The 25,493-nt window shown below is 39.6% G+C and overlaps 1 protein-coding gene across 2 annotated transcripts; it reads left to right on the forward strand.

The window, feature by feature from the left end:
• Window positions 1–1,387: 1,387 nt before the first annotated feature.
• On the forward strand, window positions 1,388–23,518 carry lrr1 (leucine rich repeat protein 1). 2 transcript variants are annotated; one of them, XM_072568470.1, is made up of 5 exons: window positions 1,388–1,503; window positions 8,531–8,724; window positions 8,813–8,911; window positions 17,711–18,438; window positions 21,449–23,518. In XM_072568470.1, the coding sequence occupies exons 2-5, from the start codon at window positions 8,536–8,538 to the stop codon at window positions 21,699–21,701; spliced, it is 1,269 nt and encodes a 422-aa protein (XP_072424571.1). In that variant the 5' UTR covers window positions 1,388–1,503; window positions 8,531–8,535; the 3' UTR covers window positions 21,702–23,518. The 2 variants fall into 2 exon arrangements, with proteins under 2 accessions (XP_072424571.1, XP_072424570.1); XM_072568469.1 differs by lacking the exon at window positions 1,388–1,503 and having other exon boundaries at window positions 8,425–8,724.
• Window positions 23,519–25,493: the final 1,975 nt, after the last annotated feature.

The following is a 25,493-nucleotide window of genomic DNA, read 5'->3' on the forward strand; positions in this document are numbered from 1 at the left end:
GCAACATGGATTCAGTAGGGAAAGCTGTGTTTTACAAACTTACTGGAGCTCTTTGAGGATGTAACAAGTGTGGTGGATGGAGGGGAACAGGTGGATGTTATACACTTAGAATTCCAGAAGGCATTCAATAAGGTGCCGCATTAAAGACACATCCATAAGATAAGAATGCATGGAATTATGGAATATGTACAACCATGGATAGAGGACTGGTTAACCAATAGAAAGCAGTGAGTTGGGATAAATGGGTGTTTCTTTGGTTGGAGATCAGTGGAGAGTGGGGTGCTGCAATTGTTCATGATATATATAAATGGTTTGAAGACGAGATCGAGTGTAATGTATCCAAGTTTGCTGATGACACGAAATTGAGTGGAAAGGCAAACTGTGCAGAGGATGTAAAGGATCTGCAGAAGGGTCTGAGATTTAGATAGGTTAAGTGAGTGGGCAAGAGTCTGGCAGATGAAGTACAATGTTGGTAAATGTAAGGTTATCCACTTTGGAAGTAAAAATAGTAGGTCAGAGTATTATTTAAATGGTGAAAAATTGCAACATGCTGTTGTGCAGATGAACTCGTACATGAATCGCTACAAGTTCATTTACAGGTGCATTGGTAATCAGGAAGGCAAATGGAATATTGGCTTTCATTGCTGGAGGGATTGAATTTAACAGCAGGGAGGTTCTACTGCAATTGTGCAAGATGTTGGTGAGGCGCATCTGGAGTATTGTACACAGTCCTGGTCTCCTTACTTGAGGAGGCATATACTGGCTTTGTAGACAGTATAGAGGAGGTTCGCAAGGTTGATTCTGGAGATGAGGAGGTTACCCTATGAGGAGAGGTTGAGCTACCTGGGACTGTACTCGCTAGAATTTAGAAGAATGAGAGGGGATCTTACAGAAACATAAAATTATAAAAGGGATAGATAGGACAGAGGCAGGAAAGTTGTTTCCATTGGGGCTAGGGGACATGGCCTCAAGATTAGGGGGAGTAGGTTTAGGACAGAGGTGATGAGGAACTAACTGTTTTTCCCAGAGTAGTGAATATATGGAATTCTGTGCCAAAGGAAACAGCTTCACTAAAAATATTCAAGACACAGTTGGATGGGTTTTTGCATGGTAGGGGAATTAAGGGTTATGGGGATAATGCAAGTAGGAGGTGCTGAGACAATGGATGGATTAGCCATGATCTTAATGAAAGGCGGAGGAGGCGAGTCGGTCTCAAAAGGTTACTCCTGCTGCAAATATCACGAATTCCCAATTTTATTTTGATTTTCCATCAACTGGGGGATTGCAATCTGGCTGTGGCACCACAGCGCCGCCCGCGGATTCTGGAGGTATTGTCTTCCGATCTCCTGCGGTTCCTATTGGCTTCAGGCTGAGCCAATAGGAAGGACCCGTATTGAGGTGTGGCCGAGGCGGGTTTCCTGAATGTTGTCGGTTGCCGCCGCGGGCCGCCGAGCTGAGTTCGCTCGGGAATCAGCCTCGATTCGTTTGGACTCTCTTTCAGGGGTAAGTGGTGGAGCCTGTGTGACCTGGAGATGGGGAAGTGGCTGCCATCCCCCCCGGTTGTTGTGGAGAGGTTAGGGGGCCACCTCTATCGCGGGTGTGGATGTGTCTGGCCCGTCTGTCAACAAGCGGCCCTGAGAGCGCTGAGGAAGTCTTGTCCTCTTTAAAATCCTGGCGTACTTCATGCTGCATGATTACCTGCGGAGCTCCGGAACCGAAGTTTTGTTTTCTCGCCATTGGTTTCCGTCCAATTCTGCTTCTTAAACGGAGTTGGATTTGCCCCGCCCACGTATTTGACCTTTTGTTTTCTTGTCAAACTTCGGAAAATAGAAGTTAAAGCAGAAGTTGCATTCTAATGATTTATTCAATAATCCAAGATATTTTCCACGCATAGGACTATCCCAGTCCAAAGATGTGCAGGTCAGGTGAACTGGCCACGCTAAATTGCCCATAGTGTTAGGTAAAGGGGTAAATGGAGGGGAATGGGTGGGTTATGCTTCGGCGGGTCGGTGTGGACTTGTTGGGCCGAAGGGCCTGTTTCCACACTGTAAGTAATCTAATCTAAAACAATTCCCTACAAGGTTTGGAGGTGCTGATGTTGGACTGTGGTGCACAAAGTTAAAAATCACAACGCCAGGTTATAGTCCAACAGGTTTATTTGGAAGCACTAGCTTTTGGCTGACAACCACCTGATAAAGGAGCCGCCCTTTGAAAGCTAGTGCTCCCAAATAAACCTGTTGGACTATAACCTGGCGTTGTGATTTTTAACTTTGTATTCCCTACATGGTTTGCCTTTGACAGGCAAATGCATTTGGCCACATAACCTAGAAGTTTTGATGGGATAGGCTTTTGTCAACTGGAGTCTTCTTCAACATGGAGTGCCATAGATAGGATTTTGTTTTGCTGGGAGGTGGTGGTATCCCTGGAATGAGCTAGCCAGATCAAATAAGTCTACTTAAAATATCTGTTTTCAATAGCGAATTTCAAAATGTTCAAATAGATTGGTTTGATCAAAAATAGTAACAAATGGATGAAAAGAAAAAAAAAACATCTTATTGAAGTCAAGAATCATTGATAACTTTACATTCACCAGTGGACATTTTCAAATGGCAATCCCAACTGATCTATTTTAATAAATTGTAGCAATTTTGGTAAGTGCTTTTACTCCATCATGCTGTCTCCTCCTTTCATTGTCTCACCATCAGATCTACAAAACCACCCATCAGGAAAGTGCTTCAACGCAGTGCCAATATTTACAAATATGGAAATGCATGAATAAGGAATACTTGTGTTAACTTCACTTTTAAAAATGGTTTATGCTTCACTGAATTTATTGCTCAAGAATTTGATCCTCGTTTGTAATTGATGATAATAGAGCAGTGATAGGAGCTTGCAAATTACTTGTGTGCTCCTTGGATAGCAAAAGGAGCATCAACCAGGGTTTTCATTCTAATTGCTATCTTTTAACAACTAAGTTTTTCAAATAGATATTCGATGATGGCTAGATTGGGCTTGACAGTGCTTTCCTCGATGAATTACTTTTGCTAATATTCTCTATCTAAGCTGGCACCTTTGGATAATTGGTGTATAAGCTGCTATGCTGGATATTTTCTGATACCTGTCAGGGTGAGAGGGGAAAGAAATAAGAGACCTAAGGGGCAACTTTTTCATGCAGAGGGTGGTACGTGTATGGAATGAGCTGCCAGAGGATGTGGTGGAGGCTGGTACAATTGCAACATTTAAGAGGCATTTGGATGGGTACATGTATAGGAAGGGTTTGGAGGGATATGGGCCGAGTGCTGGCAGGTGGGATTAGATTGGGTTGGGATATCTGGTTGGCATGGACAGGTTGGACTGAAGGGTCTGTTTCCATGCTGTACATCTCTGACTCTTGTGTCCTGGAAAGGACTCTTCAGCCGAAGAATGTTCTCCTTAGAAGCCTAGATTCATTTGCTGCATTAAAGTGTGTATTTTTAAAACATACTGAATAATTCTTTAATTCATTTTTGATTCATAGGCTACATGTTGTAGAAAGTTTATTTTTGTAAAACACTTAAATTACATTTTCAAAACATAGTACATTCCATTTTAAAATTTTACAAATTTTAAAGTACAATTGAAGGACTGGAAATTCACAAATTTCATGGCTTCGTTAGAAATCATTGTAATTAAATCCAATGCTGTAGATAGTTATCAATGGCTCAAATTTTGAAGGAATTGCTATCTTGAAAGAGAATGTAGAGCTTTAACTTACTTGATTTGTTTTAGTGTTACCCTCTTTGATTTTGTTATTTAACATAAATCTCAACAATTAATCTGTCTGAGTGCTGGATAGCATAGTAGAACAATACATTAGCATTATTCAATAGTGCATTGTAACAATTTGAGTTTCAATTCCCCATTAATTTTGTCTCATTGCCTATGTGACACTTAAACTAGATTCTAATTTGCACCAAGTCCTAAATATTCATCACCCATCAGCCCTGTACTTGTTTATCTTCATTGACCCCCTTTCTGGCATCTACTCACCTTAATTTTAAAAATCTCTTGTTTTCAAACTTTTTTTGTAATCTCATCCTTTGGTCAACTCTAACTTCTTTTGCCCTAAGACCCTCTGAGAACTGTGTAGTCCTCCAATTCTGACCTTTTGGGAAACAATTAAAATTAACAGGTGCTCCTTTTGCTGTCTGGGTCCAAGACACACTTGCCTGAAAGTTTTAGATTATTGCAGAAGGCGCCACGGTGGCTCAGTGGTTAGCACTGCTGCCTCACAGCACCAGGGTCCCAGGTTCAGTTCCCACCTCAGGCAACCGTCTGTGTGGAGTTCTCCCCGTGTCTGCGTGGGTTTCCTCCAGGTGCTCCGGTTTCCTCCCACAGTCCAAAGATGTGCAAGTTAGGTGAATTGGCCATGCTAAATTACCCGTAGTGTTAGGGGTAAATGTAGGGGAATGTGTCTGGGTGGGTTGCTCTTCGGAGGTCAGTGTGGACATGTTGGCCCAAAGGGCCTGTCCCCACACTGTAGGGAATCTAATCTAATCTAATCCCAAAAAAAAATCCACACCGTGAAATTAACATACTGGCATTGGCAGTAGATTGCCTAGAATTGGCATGAATGGGTCATTTTCTGTTGGGCAAATGTAATAATTGTGCCACAGGGATCTTTGCTGGGGCCTCAACCGGTTACAATTTCTATAAATGATTTGGATGAATGAGTGAGGACATCGTTTCTACATTTGCTGATTATGTAAAGATATGTAAAAAAGTTGTCAATAGGTCACAAGGAGGCTGCAAAAGAGATAGAGTTTGAATTGATAAAGATCTGACAAATGGAGTATAATGTGGGAAAACGTGATAGGACATACAAGAATGGGCCCTTCGGCCTACGATGTTGTGCCGAACATGCCGGCAATTAAACTAAAATCCCTTCTGCCGGCCCTTGGTCCATGTACCTCCATTCCTTGAATATTCATGTTAAATACCACTATCATGTCTGCCTCCACCACCATCCCTGGCAGTGCCCTCCAGATTCCTATCATTCTGTGTGTAAAAGAAAAAAACAACTTGCCCCTCACATCTCCTTTGAATTTTCTCTCACCTTAAATGCATGCAATCTAATCAAGATAATAAATCAGCTCAGTTTGGTTGGTCACCTGAGTCATATAAAGTTTTGAATTGAACGTCTATTTGAACATTTGATCTGGTATTGTCCATCTTCTGGCAGGGAGAATTTAAAAAAGCAGGTTGCAGATTTGAGTGTCCTACTGCATCTATCACAAAAGGTTAGTATGCATGCAATGTAAATCATGTCTCTCAAACTTGATTGAGTTTTTTGAAGAAGTAACCAAGAGGATTGAGGGCAGAGTGGTAGATGTGATCTATGTGGGCTTCAATAAGGCATTCGACAAGGTTCCCCATGGGAGACTGGTGAGCAAGGTTAGATCTCATGGAATACAGGGAGACCTCACCATTTGGATACAGAACTGGCTCAAAGGTAGAAAACAGGGTGGTGGTGAAGGGTTGTTTTTCAGACTGGAGCCTGTGACCAGTGGAGTGCCACAAGGATCGTTGCTGGATCCACTACTTTTCATCATTTATATAGTTGATTTGGATGTGTGGGCATGAGGTATAGTTAGTAAGTTGCTGATGACACCAAAATTGGAGGTATAGTGGATAGCTCTTGAAAGTGGTGTTGCAGGTAGATAGGATAGTGAAGAAGGTGTTTGGTATGTTTTTCTTTATTGATCAGATTATTGAGTACAGGAGTTGGGAGGTCATGTTGCAGCTGTATAGGACACTGGTTAGGTTAGTGTTGGAATATTGTGTGCAATTCTGGTCTCCTTCCTATTGCAAAGATGTTGTGAAATTTGAAAGGATTCAGAAAAGATTTACAGGAATGTTGCCAGGGTTGGAGGATTTGAGCTACAGGGAGACGTTGAATAGGCTAGGGCTGTTTTCCCTGGAGGGTCAGAGGCTGAGGGGGTGACCTTAGAGGTTTATAAAATCATGAGGGGCATGGATAGGGTAAATAAGCAAAGTCTTTTCCCTGGGGTGGGGGAGTCCAGAACTAGAGGGCATAGGTTTAGGGTGAGAGGGAAAAGATATAAAAGAGATCTAAGGGGCAATGTTTTCAATCAGAGGGTGGTACGTGTATGGAATTAGCTGCCAGTGAAAGTGGTGGAAGCTAGTAGAATTGCAATATTTAAAAGGCATCTGAATGGGTATATGAATAGGAAGGTTTTGGAGAGGTATGGGCCAGGTGCTGGCAGGTGGGACTAGATTGGTTAGGATATCTGGTCGGCATGAACAAGTTGGACCGAAGGGTCTGTTTCCGTGCTGTATGTCTCTATGATTCTATAAGTGATTGGGAGAGGTAATAGAATGTTATTGTGGAATTGAATACAGACACAAGGCAATTATGCTCAGTTACATAAGGCATTGGTGAGGCCACATCTTAGTACCATGTATAGTATTGGTCTTATTTAAGTAAAGGTGTAAAACATTGGAAACAGTTCAGACAAAGTTTACTAGACTAGTATCTGGAATCAGTGAGTTGACTAATGTGGAAAATTTGGTCCGGCTAAGCTTGTATCTACTAAGGTTATGAAGAAGAAGTCATTTGATTAAAAGACATAAGATCCTAATGGGTCTGAACAGGTTGGATGTGGAAAGGATGTTTCTTCTCGTGGCAGATGGCGACAGAGTTGGGCTCCTCTCCAGAACTCATCCATTCCAACTGCTTTACTTTCATTTCTTCTTTTCTCGCTTATTCTCTATTTTTAGTCCTTTAGTCTTTAGAGCTCATTTGTCGCCTCGATGGCAGCGGCTGGCTGTCTTCAGTCGGCCATGAGGCAGCTGGTTGAAATTGGTGGCATTGCCCAATGCAGGAAAGCATGCCCAGCACAGGGGAGAGCGAAGTCTGGTGGGGAAAGCCCAGCTTGGAACGTTAGCAGGCCCATATCTTAAGAAAGGACTGTAATATTTGACTTTACCTTCATTTCTTTCATTTTTCCACGTTTACACTAACACTGTAGTGCTGAACTTTTTAAATTGTATCTTTATTTTTCTACTTCTGTAATAAAACGTGCGCTTAGGTATTTTGGATCTAATGGTGCAGTGTGTGGCGACGTTGTACGCTTTTCACTGTACTCTAAATGTAAGTGTAAACCTGTTCAAAAATTGAGTTGGTGATGAGAATTTTCGAATTTTTATGATCAAGGTATCTTCGAAAGGCAGTGAAAAAGATTATCGGAGTCGGCAGGAATGTTGTGTAATCAGATCAGCTATCGAATGGCCTACTCTTATTCCTAATTAATATTGATAAGATTACACATGGTTTATTCTTTATATTATGTTGAGCTTTGCTACGTTTTAATAATATCCACGCGACATACTACAGGCCGTTGCAGATTGTTCAAATCTTTAGTCATATTATTTGAGAAATGTTCACTCTTTCTCTCTCTCTCTCGATAGATGATTGAACTGCAGAGTTTCCCCAGTCCTTTCTATCTCAATCTGCTGTCTCCAGAAACTGCAGTATTTTTATTTTTGTGTTCGACTCTTAGTGGTTTACACATCGCAATACAATTGTCCTTCAGAAATAGCATACTAAATAAAACGTGGTCGGAATCCATTAAGGAATTGGGCCGAGGTAGAAGACTGCATCAGGCATTTGTTACACTTTTTCAGTCTTGGCAGTTGTTTCCTACTGATTCAAATTTACGTGAGCAGCAATCCGTGGAGAACGTGATGTTCATTGACTATAATGTTCTCTGATACAAGCTGTTCCCGCCTTTGTGAATGTACACTACGTGCACCGACGACTAATTCTCATGGCGGTTCCAAGATGTAAATAATCTGAAGGCTTCTGAGCCCACGTGAAATCATATCCCTTACTCAAGTATGGCTAAAATTAACCGTGCTTAGTTTACGACTAAATCTGTGCAATTCGGATACATTTTTTAAAACATAATGTAATCGACATGCTCGTTTGAGAGAGTGTGACAAATTTAAACTTTTTAATGTAAAAGACTATTCCACGTGTCAGTAAGAGTCGATCTTTCGAACATACTGGAGTGAAGTTAAGATTGGGTAAAATAATACATTCAGGGCTGTGAACTCATTTGTGAGTGAAGCAGTTGAACTTTTCCCCCAGTTGGCACTGTCCCAAAACGGGTTTACATTTTTTTAAGGCAATGTTTTGAATTTGTAATTAAATAAGCTTCAGTTCCCCCATCCTCTTTCCATTGCAGTGCCTCTCCCCACACTCCAGGGTGTAGTTCCTGTAGCTGAGGTTCTTCTTGACCCAGAGATTTATACGGCTGGGGGAAGGGGAGGGGACGGAATCTTCGTTGTGTGACATGCTCTCTGGCTCCTAACAGTGGCTACATAAGCCAATGTACCAGCCAATCCGTAAGGACAGCACACTGTTCATCCATACTAGTAACTTGTTTATATGGTTGCGGTACATGGGAATGCTGTATGCTTCGATTGTCCAGAATTATGACTTCAGTGGGTGATCATTTCATTGCAGATACTATGAAACTCCAGTGTGAAGTGGAAGTCATCAATCGGATGCTCCCGACCTTCGGTATGCGGAACAGAGGGAAAGGAAACAGAGCTGTTCTGTCTATAGGGAAACACCACGATCGGAGTATCAAAAACAACTCTTCAACCATTCATCTTTTGATCTGTACCTTAAAAGACAAAGCAGGCTGTAAATACAAGGTGAGATTTACAATATCGTACAAGTCAATCGAGTGCACTTTGCAAAGTATTCAGCTAACAAAATATATTTTCACAAAAAATTCTGCAGCTGAAAGAAAATATAGAGCAGTTTTTCACCAAATTCGTGGAAGAAGGAAAAGCAACTATCCGACTGAAAGAGCCTGCTGTGGATGTTTGTCTGAGTAAGGTATGTGCTGAATCTTTTATATAATTTTAATAAAATTTTAATTTGAATGTTTTACATTAGTGTTTGTTTCTTTTAAAAACCATTTGAGCACCTAGCTGTTTCTGTGGTAGATTCCTCTGTCCTCAGATGTATCAACTGTAAAATCTTTACTTGTATTCAAATACCTCCAAAACCTTGCTTCAACATACCACCTTTGTGTCCTATTTCATGCTCTTTTTGATTCTTTGCATATTGTTTTATTTCTATGCTACAGTAACTGATTCAGCCTTCAGGCAGTATGCACTCAAGAATTTTCTTCCTAAACGTCTTTTTACTTCTCCCACATTCCAAAATTTCTTGTGCCTTCCATTTTCTACTTTGTAAGTGAAAAATATAAATACATAAATGATTTGAATGCGAGCATAAGAGGTACAGTTAGTAAGTTTGCAGATGACACCAATATTGAAGGTGTAGTGGACAGTGAAGAGGGTTACCTTAGATTACAACAGGATCTTGACCAGATGGGCCAATGGGCTGAGAAGTGGCAGATGGTGTTTAATTCAGATAAATGCGAGGTGCTGCATTTTGGGAAAGCAAATCTTAGCAGGACTTAAACACTTAATGGTAAGGTCCTAGGGAGTGTTGCTGAACAAAGAGACCTTGGAGTGCAGGTTCATAGCTCCTTGAAAGTGGAGTTGCAGGTAGATAGGATAGTGAAGAAGGCATTTGGTATGCTTTCCTTTATTGGTCAGAGTATTGAGTACAGGCGATAGGTCATGTTGCAGCTGTACAGGACATTGGTTAGGCCACTGTTGGAATATTGCATGCAGTTTTGGTCTCCTTCCTATCGGAAAAATGTTGTGAAACTTGAAAGGGTTCAGAAAAGATTTACAAGGATGTTGCCAGGTTTGGAGGATCTGAGCTACAGGGAGAGGCTGAACAGGCTGGGGCTGTTTTCCCTGGAGTGTCGGAGGCTGAGGGATGACCTTATAGAGGTTTACAAAATTATGAGGGGCATGGATAAGATAAATAGGCACAGTCTTTTCCCTGGGGTCAGGGAGTCCAGAACTAAAGGGCATAAGTTTAGGGTGAGAGGGGAAAGATATAAAAGAGACCTGAGGGGCAACCTTTTCATGCAGAGGCTGGTACGTGTATGGAATGAGCTGCCAGAGGATGTGGTAGAGGCTCTTCAATTGCAACAATTTAAGAGGCATTTGGATGGGTATATGAATAGGAAGGGTTTGGAGGGATATGGGCTGGGTGCTGGCAGGTGGGACTGGATTGGGTTGGGATATCTGGACGGATTGGACTGAAGGGTCTGTTGCCATGCTGTACATCTCTGTGACTCTATGTGGCTGGGATGGTACCATCAAAGATTCAAGTTAGAATCCAGAGTCTTTAGCATGTAGTGTACATTGATACTGTAATAGGACAGTGCTACATTTTTGGTATCATCTCTCCTGTAAGATGTTAAACAGCGTCCATCTGCTGGAAGATAAAATATCCCATTGTACTGTTTGAAGAAGTGTAGAAAAGATCTGGTCAATGTTTATCCCTTGCCATTACCACTAGAATGCATTATTTCTTTATTATCTTGTTGCTTTTTAAGGAACTTTGCTGTGCATAATTTAGTTAATGCTTCCTACAGTGAGCATTGACTGTTTTCAACTTTGAAACTTTTTTCTGATTTTGACTTGATGCTTCATTGTCTCCATGATTCCAGCAAATATAATTTTAAAATATATTTATTAAAACTTCCAGCTCAGCACTGTCCCCAAGACTTGTCCTACATGCCTATCTTCTTTTATATGCTACTTTCTCCCCACCCCCCACCCTCCTCTCTCTTATCTCTCCACCCTTCAGACTCTCTGCCTGTATTCCTGATGAAGGGTTTTTGCCCGAAATGTCGATTTTACTGCTGCTCGGATGCTGCCTGAACTGCTGTGCTTTTCCAGCACCACGCTAATCTAGACTCCTTATCCAGTACCCATTGTCTACTTCTGTTTTGAGCTCCATTGGGTCTTCTGTTGGAACTGGTTACCGTAGCGGGCTTTGACAGAACTGTTCAACCTTCTTGTAATCCAATTGGCCATCTGGTTGAAAGCTGAGAGTCTTACCACTGAGGGACAGAGGTCCCAGTCTACACTAATATAATGGGGAGAAAGTGAGGACTGCAGATGCTGGAGATCAGAGCTGAAAATGTGTTGCTGGAAAAGCGCAGCAGGTCAGGCAGCATCCAAGGAGCAGGAGAATCGACGTTTCGGGCATAAGCCCTGAAGAAGAGCTGACGCCCGAAACGTCGATTCTCCTGTTCCTTGGATGCTGTCTGACCTGCGCTTTTCCAGCAACACATTTTCAGCTACACTAATATAATACCCATTGTAGGGTAGGCTTTTTTTGAGTCTGACTGCCAATTTTCCTTTAGCTCCCTCCCTTTAACTTTCTGCTTGAACATTCAATAAATTCAACAAATTGCTGCTTGATTTTTCCCTCCTTCCTGAAGCTATGCCACATTGATACCTGGTCAGAAATCACACAACACCAGGTTATACGCCAACAGGTTTATTTGAAATCGCAAGATTTCAGAGTGTAATCCTTTCAGGTGAAGTGAGAGGGAAGCACATAGAACACAGATTTTATGAGGAGAGAGATCAAGGACAGAGAGATCAAAAGGTCAGACAAACGGTGAGTGGAATGTGGAATAATAAATCTCTACAGGTGACCAAGGGTGTTTGTTAGTGTGAGTTAAGTGTCAAATGCTGAATAACAACTGAAGAGCTGACCTATAATCTGATTAAATGAGGCAGAGAGATAATTTAAAAATAAAGGGGTGCTGGAGACAAACAAAATGACTGGGATAACATGGAACACAAACAGAACCCACTGGAAAAGCTCAACTGGTCTGGCAGCAGAAAAACCAGAGGAAGGGTCATCGGACCCAAAATGTTAATTCTGATTTTGCTTCACAGATGAAATAACATGACAGATATAACAGTCTCATGCCGAGGGAAGGCTCTACCTTATTTAGTTTGTACAGCTTTGGATTATTTATTACTCTGGTTAGACTCTCTGCATGTTAGACTATCATGTTAGTCCTGTCAAATAAAAATCAAAAGAACTGTGGATGCTGTAAATCAGGAGCAAGGGCAGATGTTGCTGGGGTGGGAGTGGGTTGCCAGTGTTCAGCAGATCTGGCAGCATTTGTGAAGCAAAATCAATTAACATTTCGGGTCCGGTGACCCTCTGGTTTTTCTTCACAGATGCTGCTGGACTGGCTGGACTTTTCCAGCGGCTTCTGTTTGTGTTCCATGTTATTTTAGTCATTTGGTTTGTCTCCAGTATCATCTTATTTTTAATTTTTTGTAATTATTTCTCTGCCTCATTTAATCAGATTATAGGTCATCCCTTCAGTTGTTATTCAGCCATTGTACTTTACTCACCCCATCTAACACCCGTCTGGATTAGTGGTGCTGGAAGAGCACAGCAGTTCAGGCAGCATCCAAGGAGCTTTGAAATCACCTTGGTCACCTGTCAAGACTTACTTTTGATACTCCATTACACCATTTGTATGATCTCTTGATCTCTCTGCCCGTGAATTCTGTGTTCTGTGTGCATCCCTCTCACTTCACCTGACAAAGGGGCCACGCTGTGAAAGCTTGTGATTTCAAATAAACTGTTAGATTATAGCCTGGTGTTATGTGAATTCTGACTTTGTTCACCTCAGTCAACCAGCATCTCCACAACATTGGTACCTCAATGCGAGACTTGGCACTGAGATGTATCAATTTATTTGAAGTTGTGGTACTGTTATGATAAACACAGCTGATAAAGTCAGGGCTTTTCCATTCAAATGAAACCAATTTTTAACAGTGTAATCAGCCTTAATTACTATGTAACAATCTCTTTGCACTGAAAGTTAATTTTAAATGTGGAGTCTTAGTCCTTAAGACTTTTATTAGATATTTTTTAAAGTACAAGCATTCACTGTCTTCTACTCAACTATCTCTTAATCTCTTTTTTTTTACTTTTTCTCTCTCCATTTTCTGTACATTATACTTTGTTGAATTACACATGATGACTTGCACTTTAATTAAACCTGAGAGTTGTACTAAGGATTCTTCAATCTGATTGGTTAGGGAGAGACACCACTGCTTCCTGTATTCACCCTAATCCCACCCAAGCTCCATATTTCTTAATCCCTTTAGTCATAAGAGCTGTATCACAACTTTCTTGAAAACACAACATTTGGCCTCACCCACTTTGTGTTGCATAGTGAATTGCATAGGCTCACCATTTGCTGGGTCAAGAAATTTCTTCTTATTTCAGTCCTGACAAATTTACCCCTTAACCAGGTGTCATAGTTTAAAGCTCTGGACTCCCCCACCGATGAAAGCATGATTTCTGCATCCAACCTGTCTAATCCTGTTAGAATTTTTATAAGTTTTCTATGAGGTCCCTCCATCATTTTTCTAAACTTCAGTGACTACAATCCTGACTGATTCAATTGCTCTTCATGCCAGTCCTGCCATCCCAGGAATAAATTTGGTAGACCAAATTTTGCTGCACTCCCTGTAGCAAGAACATCCTTCCTCAGATAAGGATACCAAAGCTGCACACAATATTTTAGGTGTGTCCTGTATAATTGTTCTTGAACATCCTTGTTCCTGGACAAGAATCCTCTTGCTATGAAGGCCAACATACAGTTTGCCTTCATTGCTTGCTGTATTTGTGTGCTCGCTTTTAGTGACTGGTGCAAAGATCTCATTGAACATTCCCCTCTCTCAATTTCCAGGCATTCAAACACTAATGTGCCTTCCTATTGTTACTGCCAAATGGATAACCTCCCATTTATCTACAACATATTGCATCTACTATGCATTTGCTCACCCATTCTGTCCAAATCAAACTAAGATATCTGTATCCACCTCAACACAACCTTCCATGCAGCTGTGTTATCTACAAATTTTGAGAAATTACATTTACTTCCCTGTTCTAAATCATTAACATATTTCGTGAATAGCTTGAGTCCTGGCACCAGCCCCTGTGATATCCCACTAGTCACACCTGCATTCAAAAAAAGACCCATTTATTCGTGCTCTTGTTTCCTATCTGCTAACCAATTTTCTGTCCATCCCAATACACTACCCCAATCCCATGCAATTTAATTTTGCACATTAATTTCTATGTGGGATTTGAAAGATTCTGAGAATCTAAATAAACCACTTCCGCTACCTCCCCCAATCAATTCTACTCACAACGTCTTTGAAGAATTTTATTAGATTTGGTAAGCATAAGTTCCCTTCTGTAAATCCATGCCAACTGATTCTAAGCTGTTTTGTAAGTGCTCTGCTATAAAATCCTTTTTAATGGAATCTAGGTTCTTCCCCACTACCGATGTCACTCACTGACCTATAATTTTGTGATTTCTCTCTCCCTCCCTCTCTAAATAATGCTCCAGTATGTCGGAACTTTTCCAGAATCTAAAGAATCTTGGAAGATAACCTCATGCACCCACTATTTCTTGGGCCACTTCCTTAAATGCTATGGGATATAGATTATTAGGGCCTGGGGATTTAACAACGTTCAATGGCATCAATTTCTCTAGCACCATTTCTCTACTAATACAGTTTTACTTCAGTCCTTCCCTCTCACTAAACTGTTTCCCCATCATTTCTGGTATTATTAGTGTCCTCCATTTGTGAAAATAGAAGCGAAGTCTGAATTTAGCTCAGCAGCCATTTCTTTGTTCTGGATTATATATTCTCCTGTTTCTGACTATAAGGGATCTACGTTGGTTCAAACTTGTTGTTTTTTCTTTACGTACCTATTGAAATTTTCCAGTCAGTTCTAGTGTTCCCTGAAAGGCTACTTTATACTCTATTTTCCCCTTTTTATCAATTCCTCAGTCCTCCTTTGCCGACTTCTGAACAGTTCCCAATCCTCCAGACTATTGTTGGTTTTCTTGCCAATTTGTTTTTTTTTTTCATTTTTGCATCTCGCACTATTTCTAACTTTCTTTCTAAATCATGGTTTGGCCACCGTTCTCTTTGCACTCTTGTGCCAGACAGGAATAAACAATTTTTGTAGTTCAGTCATTTGCTCTTTGAATGTTTCCTATTGCCTATCCCCTGTCATTTCTTTCAGTAACATTTCTCGAGCCATCAGAGCCAACTCGTACCAGCATAGTTTCCCTTCAGATTCAGAGGGGAAAGTCTCAGAATCAGCTACCTTACTTTCATCTTGATGTGTTCTGTCATCCCCAAGGGGTGTCTCTCAAACACATTACCAATTATTCTTTTAATATTGTATAATACACAGTCTAAGATGGCCTGTTGTGTGCTTGATTCCTTGACTTGGGTTGGAAACAACTGTGCTCAGGTTAAGTAAGGATAGTTATAAAGAAATGAGGGGAGAGCTAGCTGGATTAGACTGGAGATTAGCAGCAAAGATGGTTGAGGAAGAATGGCAAATTCAGGGTTTGATAAAGATTTGTAGCTCAGGTGCCATGTGCCATTTGCCATAGTTGTGGGTATGTTCGCCTTCCCAGCTCAGCGATCATACCTACAACTATGGCAGAATGCCACATTCTTAAGAAAATAGTTTGTCTCACATCAAAGATATATTCTATTATAGAAGGAGGATTCTAGAAAGGAGATGAGCCAACAGAGAAATTAAGGATAGCATCAGATTGAAAGATGATGCAGTGGTTGGACCAGAGGTAGTCAACACCTGTCATGGCATGGACGAAGCAAACATCCTTGCAGTCCTTCAGTCGGACAATGACATGATTAAATAAGTGCTAGTGTCTGGGGTGTGTTGCTATGAGGTCTTGTAATTGACTCTTCACTTGATATGACTAGGCCATGCTCCAGGGCATTTTGACAGGAAAAAGATTCTGGTGTTTGCCTTTCCAGAGATTTGTCTCTCCCAACTCAACTGAACTCACCATGAAGAAACCTGTCCGGTTACTTAATGTCCTTTAGGGAAGAAAATCTATTATTCTTCCTGTTTTGGCCTACATATGTCTCCAGCTTTAAAGTAATGTAATTGACACTTATAATTAGGAATGGGCAATAAATGAATACATTTAAAAAATATTTTCCTTATTTCCCACTATATAAATAAGAAGTGGACATGAATGGGTATTAAACATTTTATGTTGTGTTGGTACAGAAAGCCTTGGATTTAATAATTTGTATTCTGAAAATAAGATGTGGATATGTTCAATAAAACACCAATGCCTGGATAAGGAAGCAAAAAAACACAGGCAGAGTTTTTGTTCATGATTTCTACTTTACTGTTGGATATATGGTTGAAATTTGAAATAGGCTGTGATGCACCCTGCAGCCATATGACTTGGAGGTGCAGGTGTTGGACTGGGGTGGGCAAGGTTAAAAATTGCACAACACCAGCTTATAACCTTCACAACCACCTGATGAAGGAGCGGCGCTCCGAAAGCCAGTGCTTCCATTTAAACCTGTTGGACTATAACCTGGTGTTGTGATTTTTAACTCTGCAGCCATGTAGACTTTTTAAACTTGTGATCTATGAAGAGTGACCACTTAGCTGAGTTACTGGTGTGTCATAAGCAATCACTGAATCTACAACAGCAAAAATGATCATCTAGAGAAGAATGGAGAGAATTCAGGTGAATAGTACTTAAGTTACTACGTCTGAATGTTAATTACTGTTGTAACTCCTAATAACATAACTCCAACATATTATATAATTCAAACTTTTGGCATTTATTTTCTGTTGTCAATTTCAATTATTGCAGTACATTTTTTGTCCTGAGGCAATGTCTGAATGTTTCAAAACACTGCTCACACATAACCTGCTTACTTATAACCTTATTACTGTTCACATACTATTGTGCCATAGATTAAATTCAGCTTTTCTGTTAACACATGATGAACTGAATAAATACCTGCTATATTACAGTAATGCTTAAAGTAGACTTTGAAGCAAGATGAATACTAAACAGATAACAAGTAATTTTGCTCTTAAACACTGACTATGAATGTCAGTTGTATTTTAATTATCTTAATGTAAATGTACAGAAAATCTCCTCTTAACAGTTATGATCTCTTCTTGTGACTTGGTGTTTGGTGTTATATGCTTCTAATGAAGAAAATAGTGAAATGATCTGCTATAGCTGGCACTCCTTTTCAGAAAGAAGGAAAATGTGAGGACTGCAGGTGCTGGAGACCAGAGTCTAGTGTGTATTGCTGGAAAAGCACATCAGGAATGAATGATAAAGGGCTCATGACCGAAACATCGATTTTCCTTCCCTTCAGGTGCTGCCTGACCTGCTGTGCTTTCCTAGCAGCACGCTCTCGACTCTTTCAGAAAGGTACATTCTAGCAAGGGGTGTTTTTAAAGATTGGTCACAGCTTTGCTTTCTAATAATAAGGGAGACTGAATGATAAACCCTTGACTGCAATATTACAGGAATGATCTGTTGGCTTCTAGGAGAAGATAGTACAGGACACCTCAGTATTTCATTTGATTTATTACTATTGTCACTGCGATACTGTGAAAAGTGCTGTTTTGTGTGCTTATCAGACAAATTATACCTTACATAAGTACATCAGGGTAATAGAATGCAGAATGTAGTATTACAGCTACAGAGAAGGTCCAGGGAAAGATCAACTCTAAAATATGAGAGGTCTGTTCATAAATCTGTTAACAATGGGTAGAAGTACGGGAAGATTGAAGTTCCAAACAAATAAAAATTGAAGATAACTTTTAAGTTATGACAGTGCACAGTAAACCGTTACGTTATTTCATCGTGTATTGATTTTTTTTTCTGTTTAACAGGCAGATGTCAATAATTTGAAGAACTTCCTTTCCACTTTAAGGCTGGCTCACCGAGGTAGTGAAATAGACACTATACCGTTGTCCAATCTGGCTCCAGTTAAGACCTCAGAAGTTGAAAAGCCAAAAGCCAAAATGGTAATCACATCTAGGAAAGATTATCCTCTTACCACAAACTTCCCTTACTCTCTCGAGTTTCTACAGGTGTCCTACTGCAAATTAGCACGTGTTGATATGCGAATGCTCTACCTTCGAAAACTGCAGAAGCTGGATCTTAGTAATAACCACATACGCAAACTTCCAGCCACCATTGGGGATCTTTCTTGTCTGTCTGAGCTTGTTTTGCATAATAACCACTTGGAAACATTCAGTATTGCATTGTGTACCTCCACATTGCAGAAATCTTTGCAGTTTTTGGATTTGAGCCACAACAGGTTGCGTGCATTGCCTATTCAGTTCTGTCAACTGCGAGAACTTGTACATCTAAAACTTGATGACAATGAGTTGCTCAGGCTCCCTTACAGGATTGGGCAGCTGACTAAACTACGCTTCTTCTCAGTAGCACGCAACAAATTGCCTTATCTTCCATGCGACTTCCAGAAGTTGTGCCTTGAGAATGTAGATCTATTCGGAAACCTTTTTGAACAACCTAGCCCTTTGGCTCCAATGATTCAGCTGCAGATTCCAATGACCCTATTGGAGATAGCAGCTAGAGCAACAGTAAATTACAGGTAAGAGATTTTAACTAAATAAATAGATGCAGTATTTAATAATGGCTTAAACCGAGCAGCAGTTAAGCTGACTTAAGATGAGTAGCATCTTCACTTAGTTTCAAGAATTTAATTCAGAGCTGACCATGTTGTTTCCCTTTAAACTTGGCCAAGTATTGTGGGAGCATACAAAGATTAAGTATTTCACACAGAAAAACAATAAATTATATAAATAGATGTGATTAGGTTGTTTAATTGCAGCTTAGTGATTTGCAGAATTCTATTACTTCTATGCTTCTGTCACCTCCAATGTTGATTCTGGGGGGAACAATACGCTGAAAGAACAGGTTGTAAGTTTGCTTGCTGAGCTGGTAGGTTTGATCTCAGACGTTTTGTCACCATGCTAGGTAACCTAATCAGGGAGTCTCCAGTGGAGCCTTTGTATTCTGTCCCACTTTCTATTTGTTTATCTTGATCTGTTAAGTGGGTGGTATCATTTCCAGTTCTTTTTCTCAGAGGTTAGTAAATGGGGTCCAAATTGATGTGTTATTGATGGAATTCTGGTTTGAATGCCAGGTCTCTAGGAATTCCTGTGCATGTCTCTGTTTAACCTGTCCTCTGAATGTGTTGTCCCAGTCAATGTGGTATATTCCTTCGTCTGTGTGTAAGCATACTGTTGATAGTTGATGTTTTTCGGTGGCTAGTTGGTGCTCACATATATCCTGGTGGCTAGTTTTCTGCCTGTCTGTCCAATGTAGTGTTTTTTGCAGAAGCAGTGACGCAGAGACTAGAACAAACAGCCCTCCCCAAGATCCAACTCAAGCTTTGGGTCTGACATATGGATGACACCTTTGTGGTTAAGAAACAGAACAAATCAGAGGAAACCTACAATTTCATTAACAACACCCTTACTTGCATAAACTTCTTCAAAGAGGAAGAGAACAAAACAGATTCCCCTTTCTAGATGTCACAGTGGAACAGTCAATGGAGAACTGCAGACCAGTGTCTACAGGAACACAACATACTCAGACCAGATACTCAACTGCAGGAGCAATCCTTCTAACACCCACAAAACAGAGCTGTATCAGGACATTATTTAAATAGGCCACAATACACTGCAGCATCCAGGAACTACGCGCAGCAGAAGAAAAATACCTATACAGCGTATTCAAGAACAATGGGTACCTGATAAACACCGTCCGCTGATTCTTAAACAAAAACTCAAACAAGAAGGCACAACATGCCTAGAAACTCTAGCCACACTGCCTTGCATCAAAAACATCCTTGAGATGGCTACCAGACTACTCTGACCTTTTAGCTTCATGGTAGCCCACAAACCTCCTACTACACTGAAACAGCTACTGATGAACCAAAAGCACACTGTACCAACAACCAGCAAATCAAATGTCATATACAAAATACCCTGCAGACAGACGGGCAGAAAACTAGCCACCCGAATACATGAGCACCAACTAGCCACCAAAAGACATGCGGAATATCCTTACGCACAGATAAAGAAGGACACCACTTTGACTGGGACAACACAATCATCCAAAGACAGGCTGAAGAGAGACATGCACAGAATTTCCTAGAGACCTGGCATTCAAACCAGAACTCCAACAATAAATGCATTAAATCCCATTTACCAACCTCTGAGGAAAAGAACCGGAAATGATATCCTACATCTTAACAGACCAAGGTACACAAATAGAAAGCGGGACAGAACACTAGTGCATCAATGGAGGGTCACTGATGATACCTAGCATGATGGTGAAACGTCTGAGAACAAACCCACCAGCTCAGCATGCATACTTAGAACCTGAACCTGAACCTCAACCTGAGCTACAAATCCTCTCAAAAATCGCAAACCATGAAAGAAGTTATTTTAATTGGCAATTTTAAATAAAAAGAATAGTCACTAAAAAGAATTTTGTCTTTGGGAAGTACTCGATAAATAAAAATGAACAAAGTCGTATTTAATATCCAGAGCAAATTTTATTCTATTTTACAACTTCTTTCAACTGAGATTTTCAAAAAAAAAACTAGTACTATGCTAAACCAAAAAATCTCCCACACAGTATCCTCTATCCAGAAGGCTGATTTTTATATTTTCAGGCTAGTTTTATAGATGTCAACAAATTTCAAAATACCTGTGACAGCTGTCTTGATGGTTGTACTTTTATTAATTTTTATTATTATTACTACCACCATCACCACCATAGCAAGTTATTTAACTTTGAACTATGGGGTGACAAGAGTTGATCATATTTGGAATTTTATTGATGTTTTTCAATGTGAGTGCATTCTTGTAGAGATCCTCAGGCAGAAGTTGGGATTTGAAGAAGTCTTTAGTTGAGTTTTGTATCCTTTTCTGACTAGTTTATTCCATCAGCCAAAGCCTGAGGGTCTACAGGACAAGCAAACTGTCTTCAGTGTCTCCATGGCTGAAATTGATCAATACAAAAACTAAACCTGAGAACATTCTTCTGATGGCATTGCCCAACTAAATGTGTCAGAGCTACCAGGTAGGCTCTTGACAAACTGAAAATGCATTTTTGCATTGAAAGAAACTAGTTTCTCCCTTGGCTAAAATGAATCCTATGTGACTAAGCGTGTGGACTTTTGACTGTTGGGGAAAGCTTAGACTCAAACCTAGACTTGAATGGGAATCTGACAGTCAAACTTGTTTTCAGATTTTGAGCTGTCTTTTAGGGTCTTTGCAAAAAAAAATCATTCAGAATGCAAAAATGGCATAATCTGATTCTTCAAACGTTTGCTAAACCAGGAGCTTTATGCATTCCATTATGTAAATAAAAATAACAAATTGTGGAAGCTTGGCGGAACTGTTTAATTTTTATTCATTTGCTATGTTGTCAATTATAGCCATCAGCAGAATTACCTGGAGTGGAGTCATTGTGGTTTAGAATGCATTCTGTCTTTTGACACTTGCTCATTGTGCATCTTGCACTTAAACTGTTTTACTGTCTCTTTTTTTCTTATAAACTAATGGCATTTTTTTTTACTTGTAAAGAATTGCTTATGGACCATGCATCCTTCCAGCCCATTTATGTCAGGACCTGGATTTGACTAAAACCTGTTTTTGCAGAAGACCTTGCTTGAACTCCTTCATTCAAGTGGTTGTAAATTTGAACTTGCATCAAGTCTCCCATACGGTGGTCCTTGTGGATAACATGGGTGGCACTGAAGCCCCAATTCTCTGTTATTTCTGTTCATTAACTTGCTACTCTGAGTTTCTTGACAAATATCACCAACGCAACAGATGATCAATGTGAAATATTGTAGCCAACTGGTGGATTGCAGAATATCTACCAAACATACTAATTTTAAATATTCATTGAGGATGAGCAAAAGCTTTGAGAATCTACACCTATTCAGCACTGGTGAATATTCCTATGGTGAGTGAAATAGAACAAAATGGATATTTTAGGAACACTACAAACAATTTGAACTCCAACTCCCATCAGTGACTGGAACAATACTTTTAACTTTAAGGTTTTTTTAAATTCCTGATTTTAAATTAATGTTCACTTGTTTGGGTAGTATATTTTATAAATTTGGAATACTTGCATTGTTTTGATAGGAAGAAGTACTTTAGCACTGTTTGTTTGCAATAATTATAAAAATTAAATTTGTAAACTGTATGTCTGTATGGATTAAGTTCTGCACAACTACAGTTAATACAAAGGAACATAACAGTATTCAGAGTATATAGACCATTTGGCAGTATTATTTTCTTAGGGCAATGTTTAAGCTTGAAGTTTTCAATTGTCTTTTTTAAATTTGACATTAACGTTTAAGGAATTTGTTGCAGTGTACTTAGCTTGTCATTTTATATTTAATAAAAATTAACTTAATTCAGTGTGTCCACTAGTATTACAGCAGATAGACCAATATTAAGGCCAAGTTCAATGTGACAAGTTCTGAGAAATTTTAGTTCCCTTTGTAGTTTTTGGATTTCATATCTGTTTTATCATAAATGATTTTCTATAAAGGGAAAGTGTGTTGCATCGTCCAACTTAAGTCTGTTAAAAGTTTACTCCTTGCAGTTGAGAGATCTGTTCTCAATAATTCAGATTTCTGGTCTGTCCAGTTTGACCAATACATGTAAGAATAATCATTTCACATTGTCATGTGACACAATTAATGGTTCTCTATATTTGACTTATTTTATCATCAACTCTGTCAACACTTCACAATTCCTAGATTTGAGCAAGTTACATGTCTGGAATGCAGTCTTTGGTCAGAAAATAATTCCTAATAAATTACATCTGCCATAAAGGACTCTGAATCTAATCTTCAGTCTTCGTTGTTTTGAGACTAGTGGTGATTTTATTCATTATATTTACTTTATTCATTAATTCCCGTGGAGCTGCAAAGTTGAATCTGAGTGTTATACTTTGGTGAAATGAAGTGGAGAAGTCGGGTGAATGCAATGACTGGACCAGGGTCTACAAAAGAATATTTTTTAGTAAGAGATATTAGAGTTGCTTCACTGTATGCTTAATAAGGAATTACTTTGAATGTGCTAAATATTATGTAGAATTGACTCAGCTGTCTGGTGCTCCTATTTAATGTTTGACTTAAATTCTTTTGTTGAATTCACTCAAAATGCAAGCTATTGACCTAAGTATGGGAAAACACCAGTCTGAGTGGAAGATCACTGCAGATAGGTGATTGCTAATTTAAAGGAGAAGAATGTTTGGCAGTAAAGATGAACAAAGTAGAAGTTCCTCACTGAATGGCTATTTAAAATTCTTTTGTGACACAACTACATTACGGACCACCTTGGGTTGGAAGTACAACTCAGTACTGAGTTATGAAAATTAGTTTATTAAAATACGTACTGGGCTCTGCTGGTCCAAGCTTTCACAGGTGTTCTCCTTCTCCTCCAAGATGGAACTATCTCTTAATATTTTAAGACTTGGAATAAAATTTGTGTTTGCTAAAGCACCTGTGATGTTTACTGAGAGACAATTTACCATTGAAAGATGCTATATGTAAACACATTATTTGTGTACATTGTTGTCTCCATAAAAACTCCTGCTGACAAATAAAACCCACACTAAATAATGCAGCATAACTTTAAAATAATATTTGTTTGTTTTCCTTCCCTTTATTCCAATGTTCTTCAATTATTCTCACTTGCACCATCTGCTTCTGTTTTACACTATTGGTAGAGGTGTTATTTTTGTTTTCCAATAGTGAAAACAGGAAACTTGATTTGTGTCCAACTTGTGCTGAAGCTTAGGGATGTTAGTGCTGGAATTATATTCTATGTTAGGAAGCCTCAGCAATGAGCTGTCACTTCAACAGATCCTGCTGGGGTACATCTTAAGAGACAAAAAAAACTGCAGATGCTGGAATCCTGAAGAAGGATTACATCCTCAACACTGACTTATCCACCTCCTGATGCTGCCTGGCTTGCCAGGATACATCTTAAAGCCTTAACAATAATATAGTAATGTGGCTAGGATCCAAGCTCAGATGATTACCGTCTGTTGCACTAACACTTCTTTCTTTTGCCATCCTCTGGTATGCCTGACTAAAATTGGCAGTTCGTCCTCAATTAGAGGCAACTTTGCATTGTAAGCCTGTATCCTCAGGGAATATAGTTGAGACTTTTAAATCAGAGTTTGAATTCTTAAAAAAAAAAAGCATGGATTATGAGGATAGATCTTTGCCTTACTTTTTTATATATTTTCTAATCAACATATTCAGAGATGCTGTTAAACACCTCTGGAGTAGGTGTGACTTGAACCTGAGTCTCCTAGCTCAGACATAGCAACATTACTACTGCACTACGTTATTCGACCTGTTATTTGCACATCTTTGGAGCAGCTGGGACTTGAAACTGGGCCTCCCTGTTTGGAGGTAGGGATACTAACAGTGCGCCTCAATAACCGCAGTCTTTGCTTTACTAGATACTTTTCTAATCAACCTGTAGGAGAGATATGACAGACCTTTGGAGCAGGTGGGAACTGAACCCAGATCTCTGGCCCCAGAGCTAGGGACAAGGTCCGAATCTTTGCCTTGTAAGACCAATAACATTTTTTTTAAACAGAATAAAGCTATTTGATGCATTGGAGCATAGCACATTTCACCTGTAATCCATCGGAGAGCAAAAATATTTCTAATATAGATACTCACTAGGCAAGATAAATAATAATTATGTTAAAATTGTAGTGAATATTGTTTTACACCTCAATGGCAGTGTTTTGAAACTGGGATAATTGCAAGCAGATATTAAAAATGAAAATGACATAGGATGAACTCAAACTTAACAAATCTGAACTTTACAGCTATACATAGTCAACTACAGAAGTGTAGCTGCCATCCAATATAAAATATTCCTTTTTGGTCAGATGGCTAGAGGAGGATAGCTCCTTCCTTCAGACAATTAATGCTAGTGGAAATATCAAGATAATTTATCAAGTAGTGAAGCAATCTATCCCAAATTCACCAAAACAACTGCACAATGTAAAGACTGGAATTGATTGGTACAAGTCATAATTATGCCCCACAGGTTTCACTGAATGATTAACTCCAGGAATAAAACCTGAAGGTCACCAGCGACTGGAAATTCAACTGGACTTACCACATTGGAGCAGTTCAGTGGCATTGGGTGCATGAAAACAATAACTATATTCATTTCCAAATTGCATATCATACTTAGGCATATATCACTGTAGTCTAGTTGTAATTGTGCCAGAATTCTCAAATTTCTTCATAGCGTCTTGGCAACGTTATCACCACATAGACTGCACCTGTGTAAGAATGGCAGGTGTCAACTTCTTAGAGCACTTTGAGATGCTGAGGTCAATAAAATCCTTACTATTGAATTGCACATTCATAAGCAGTAGAAGACCCTGAGAAATATTGTCAGCAGCAGCACCTAAAGAAAAGGTAAAGCTAACCTTCACAGAGGCAAATCATAGTCGTAGCCTGATGTGTGTGCCAAGCCAAGTTGTCAGCAATGCCTAAAGGACTCTGAAAGTAAAACAAGTAGCTAGTTATTTCATTACTTATCTTACTCTTGAGTGGTAAACTTTATTGGA

This window comes from Chiloscyllium punctatum, chromosome 4 (genome assembly GCF_047496795.1).
Source record: "Chiloscyllium punctatum isolate Juve2018m chromosome 4, sChiPun1.3, whole genome shotgun sequence".
Lineage (NCBI taxonomy): Eukaryota > Metazoa > Chordata > Chondrichthyes > Orectolobiformes > Hemiscylliidae > Chiloscyllium > Chiloscyllium punctatum.

Bases quoted from the DNA above. Each gene is read 5' to 3' on its own strand.
- lrr1 (XM_072568469.1), top strand. From the start codon at position 8,479: ATGCTTCGATTGTCCAGAATTATGACTTCAGTGGGTGATCATTTCATT. The intron at 8,725-8,812 runs GTGAGATTTACA...AAAATTCTGCAG, and splicing joins AAGCAGGCTGTAAATACAAG to CTGAAAGAAAATATAGAGCA. The intron at 8,912-17,710 runs GTATGTGCTGAA...TCTGTTTAACAG, and splicing joins TGGATGTTTGTCTGAGTAAG to GCAGATGTCAATAATTTGAA.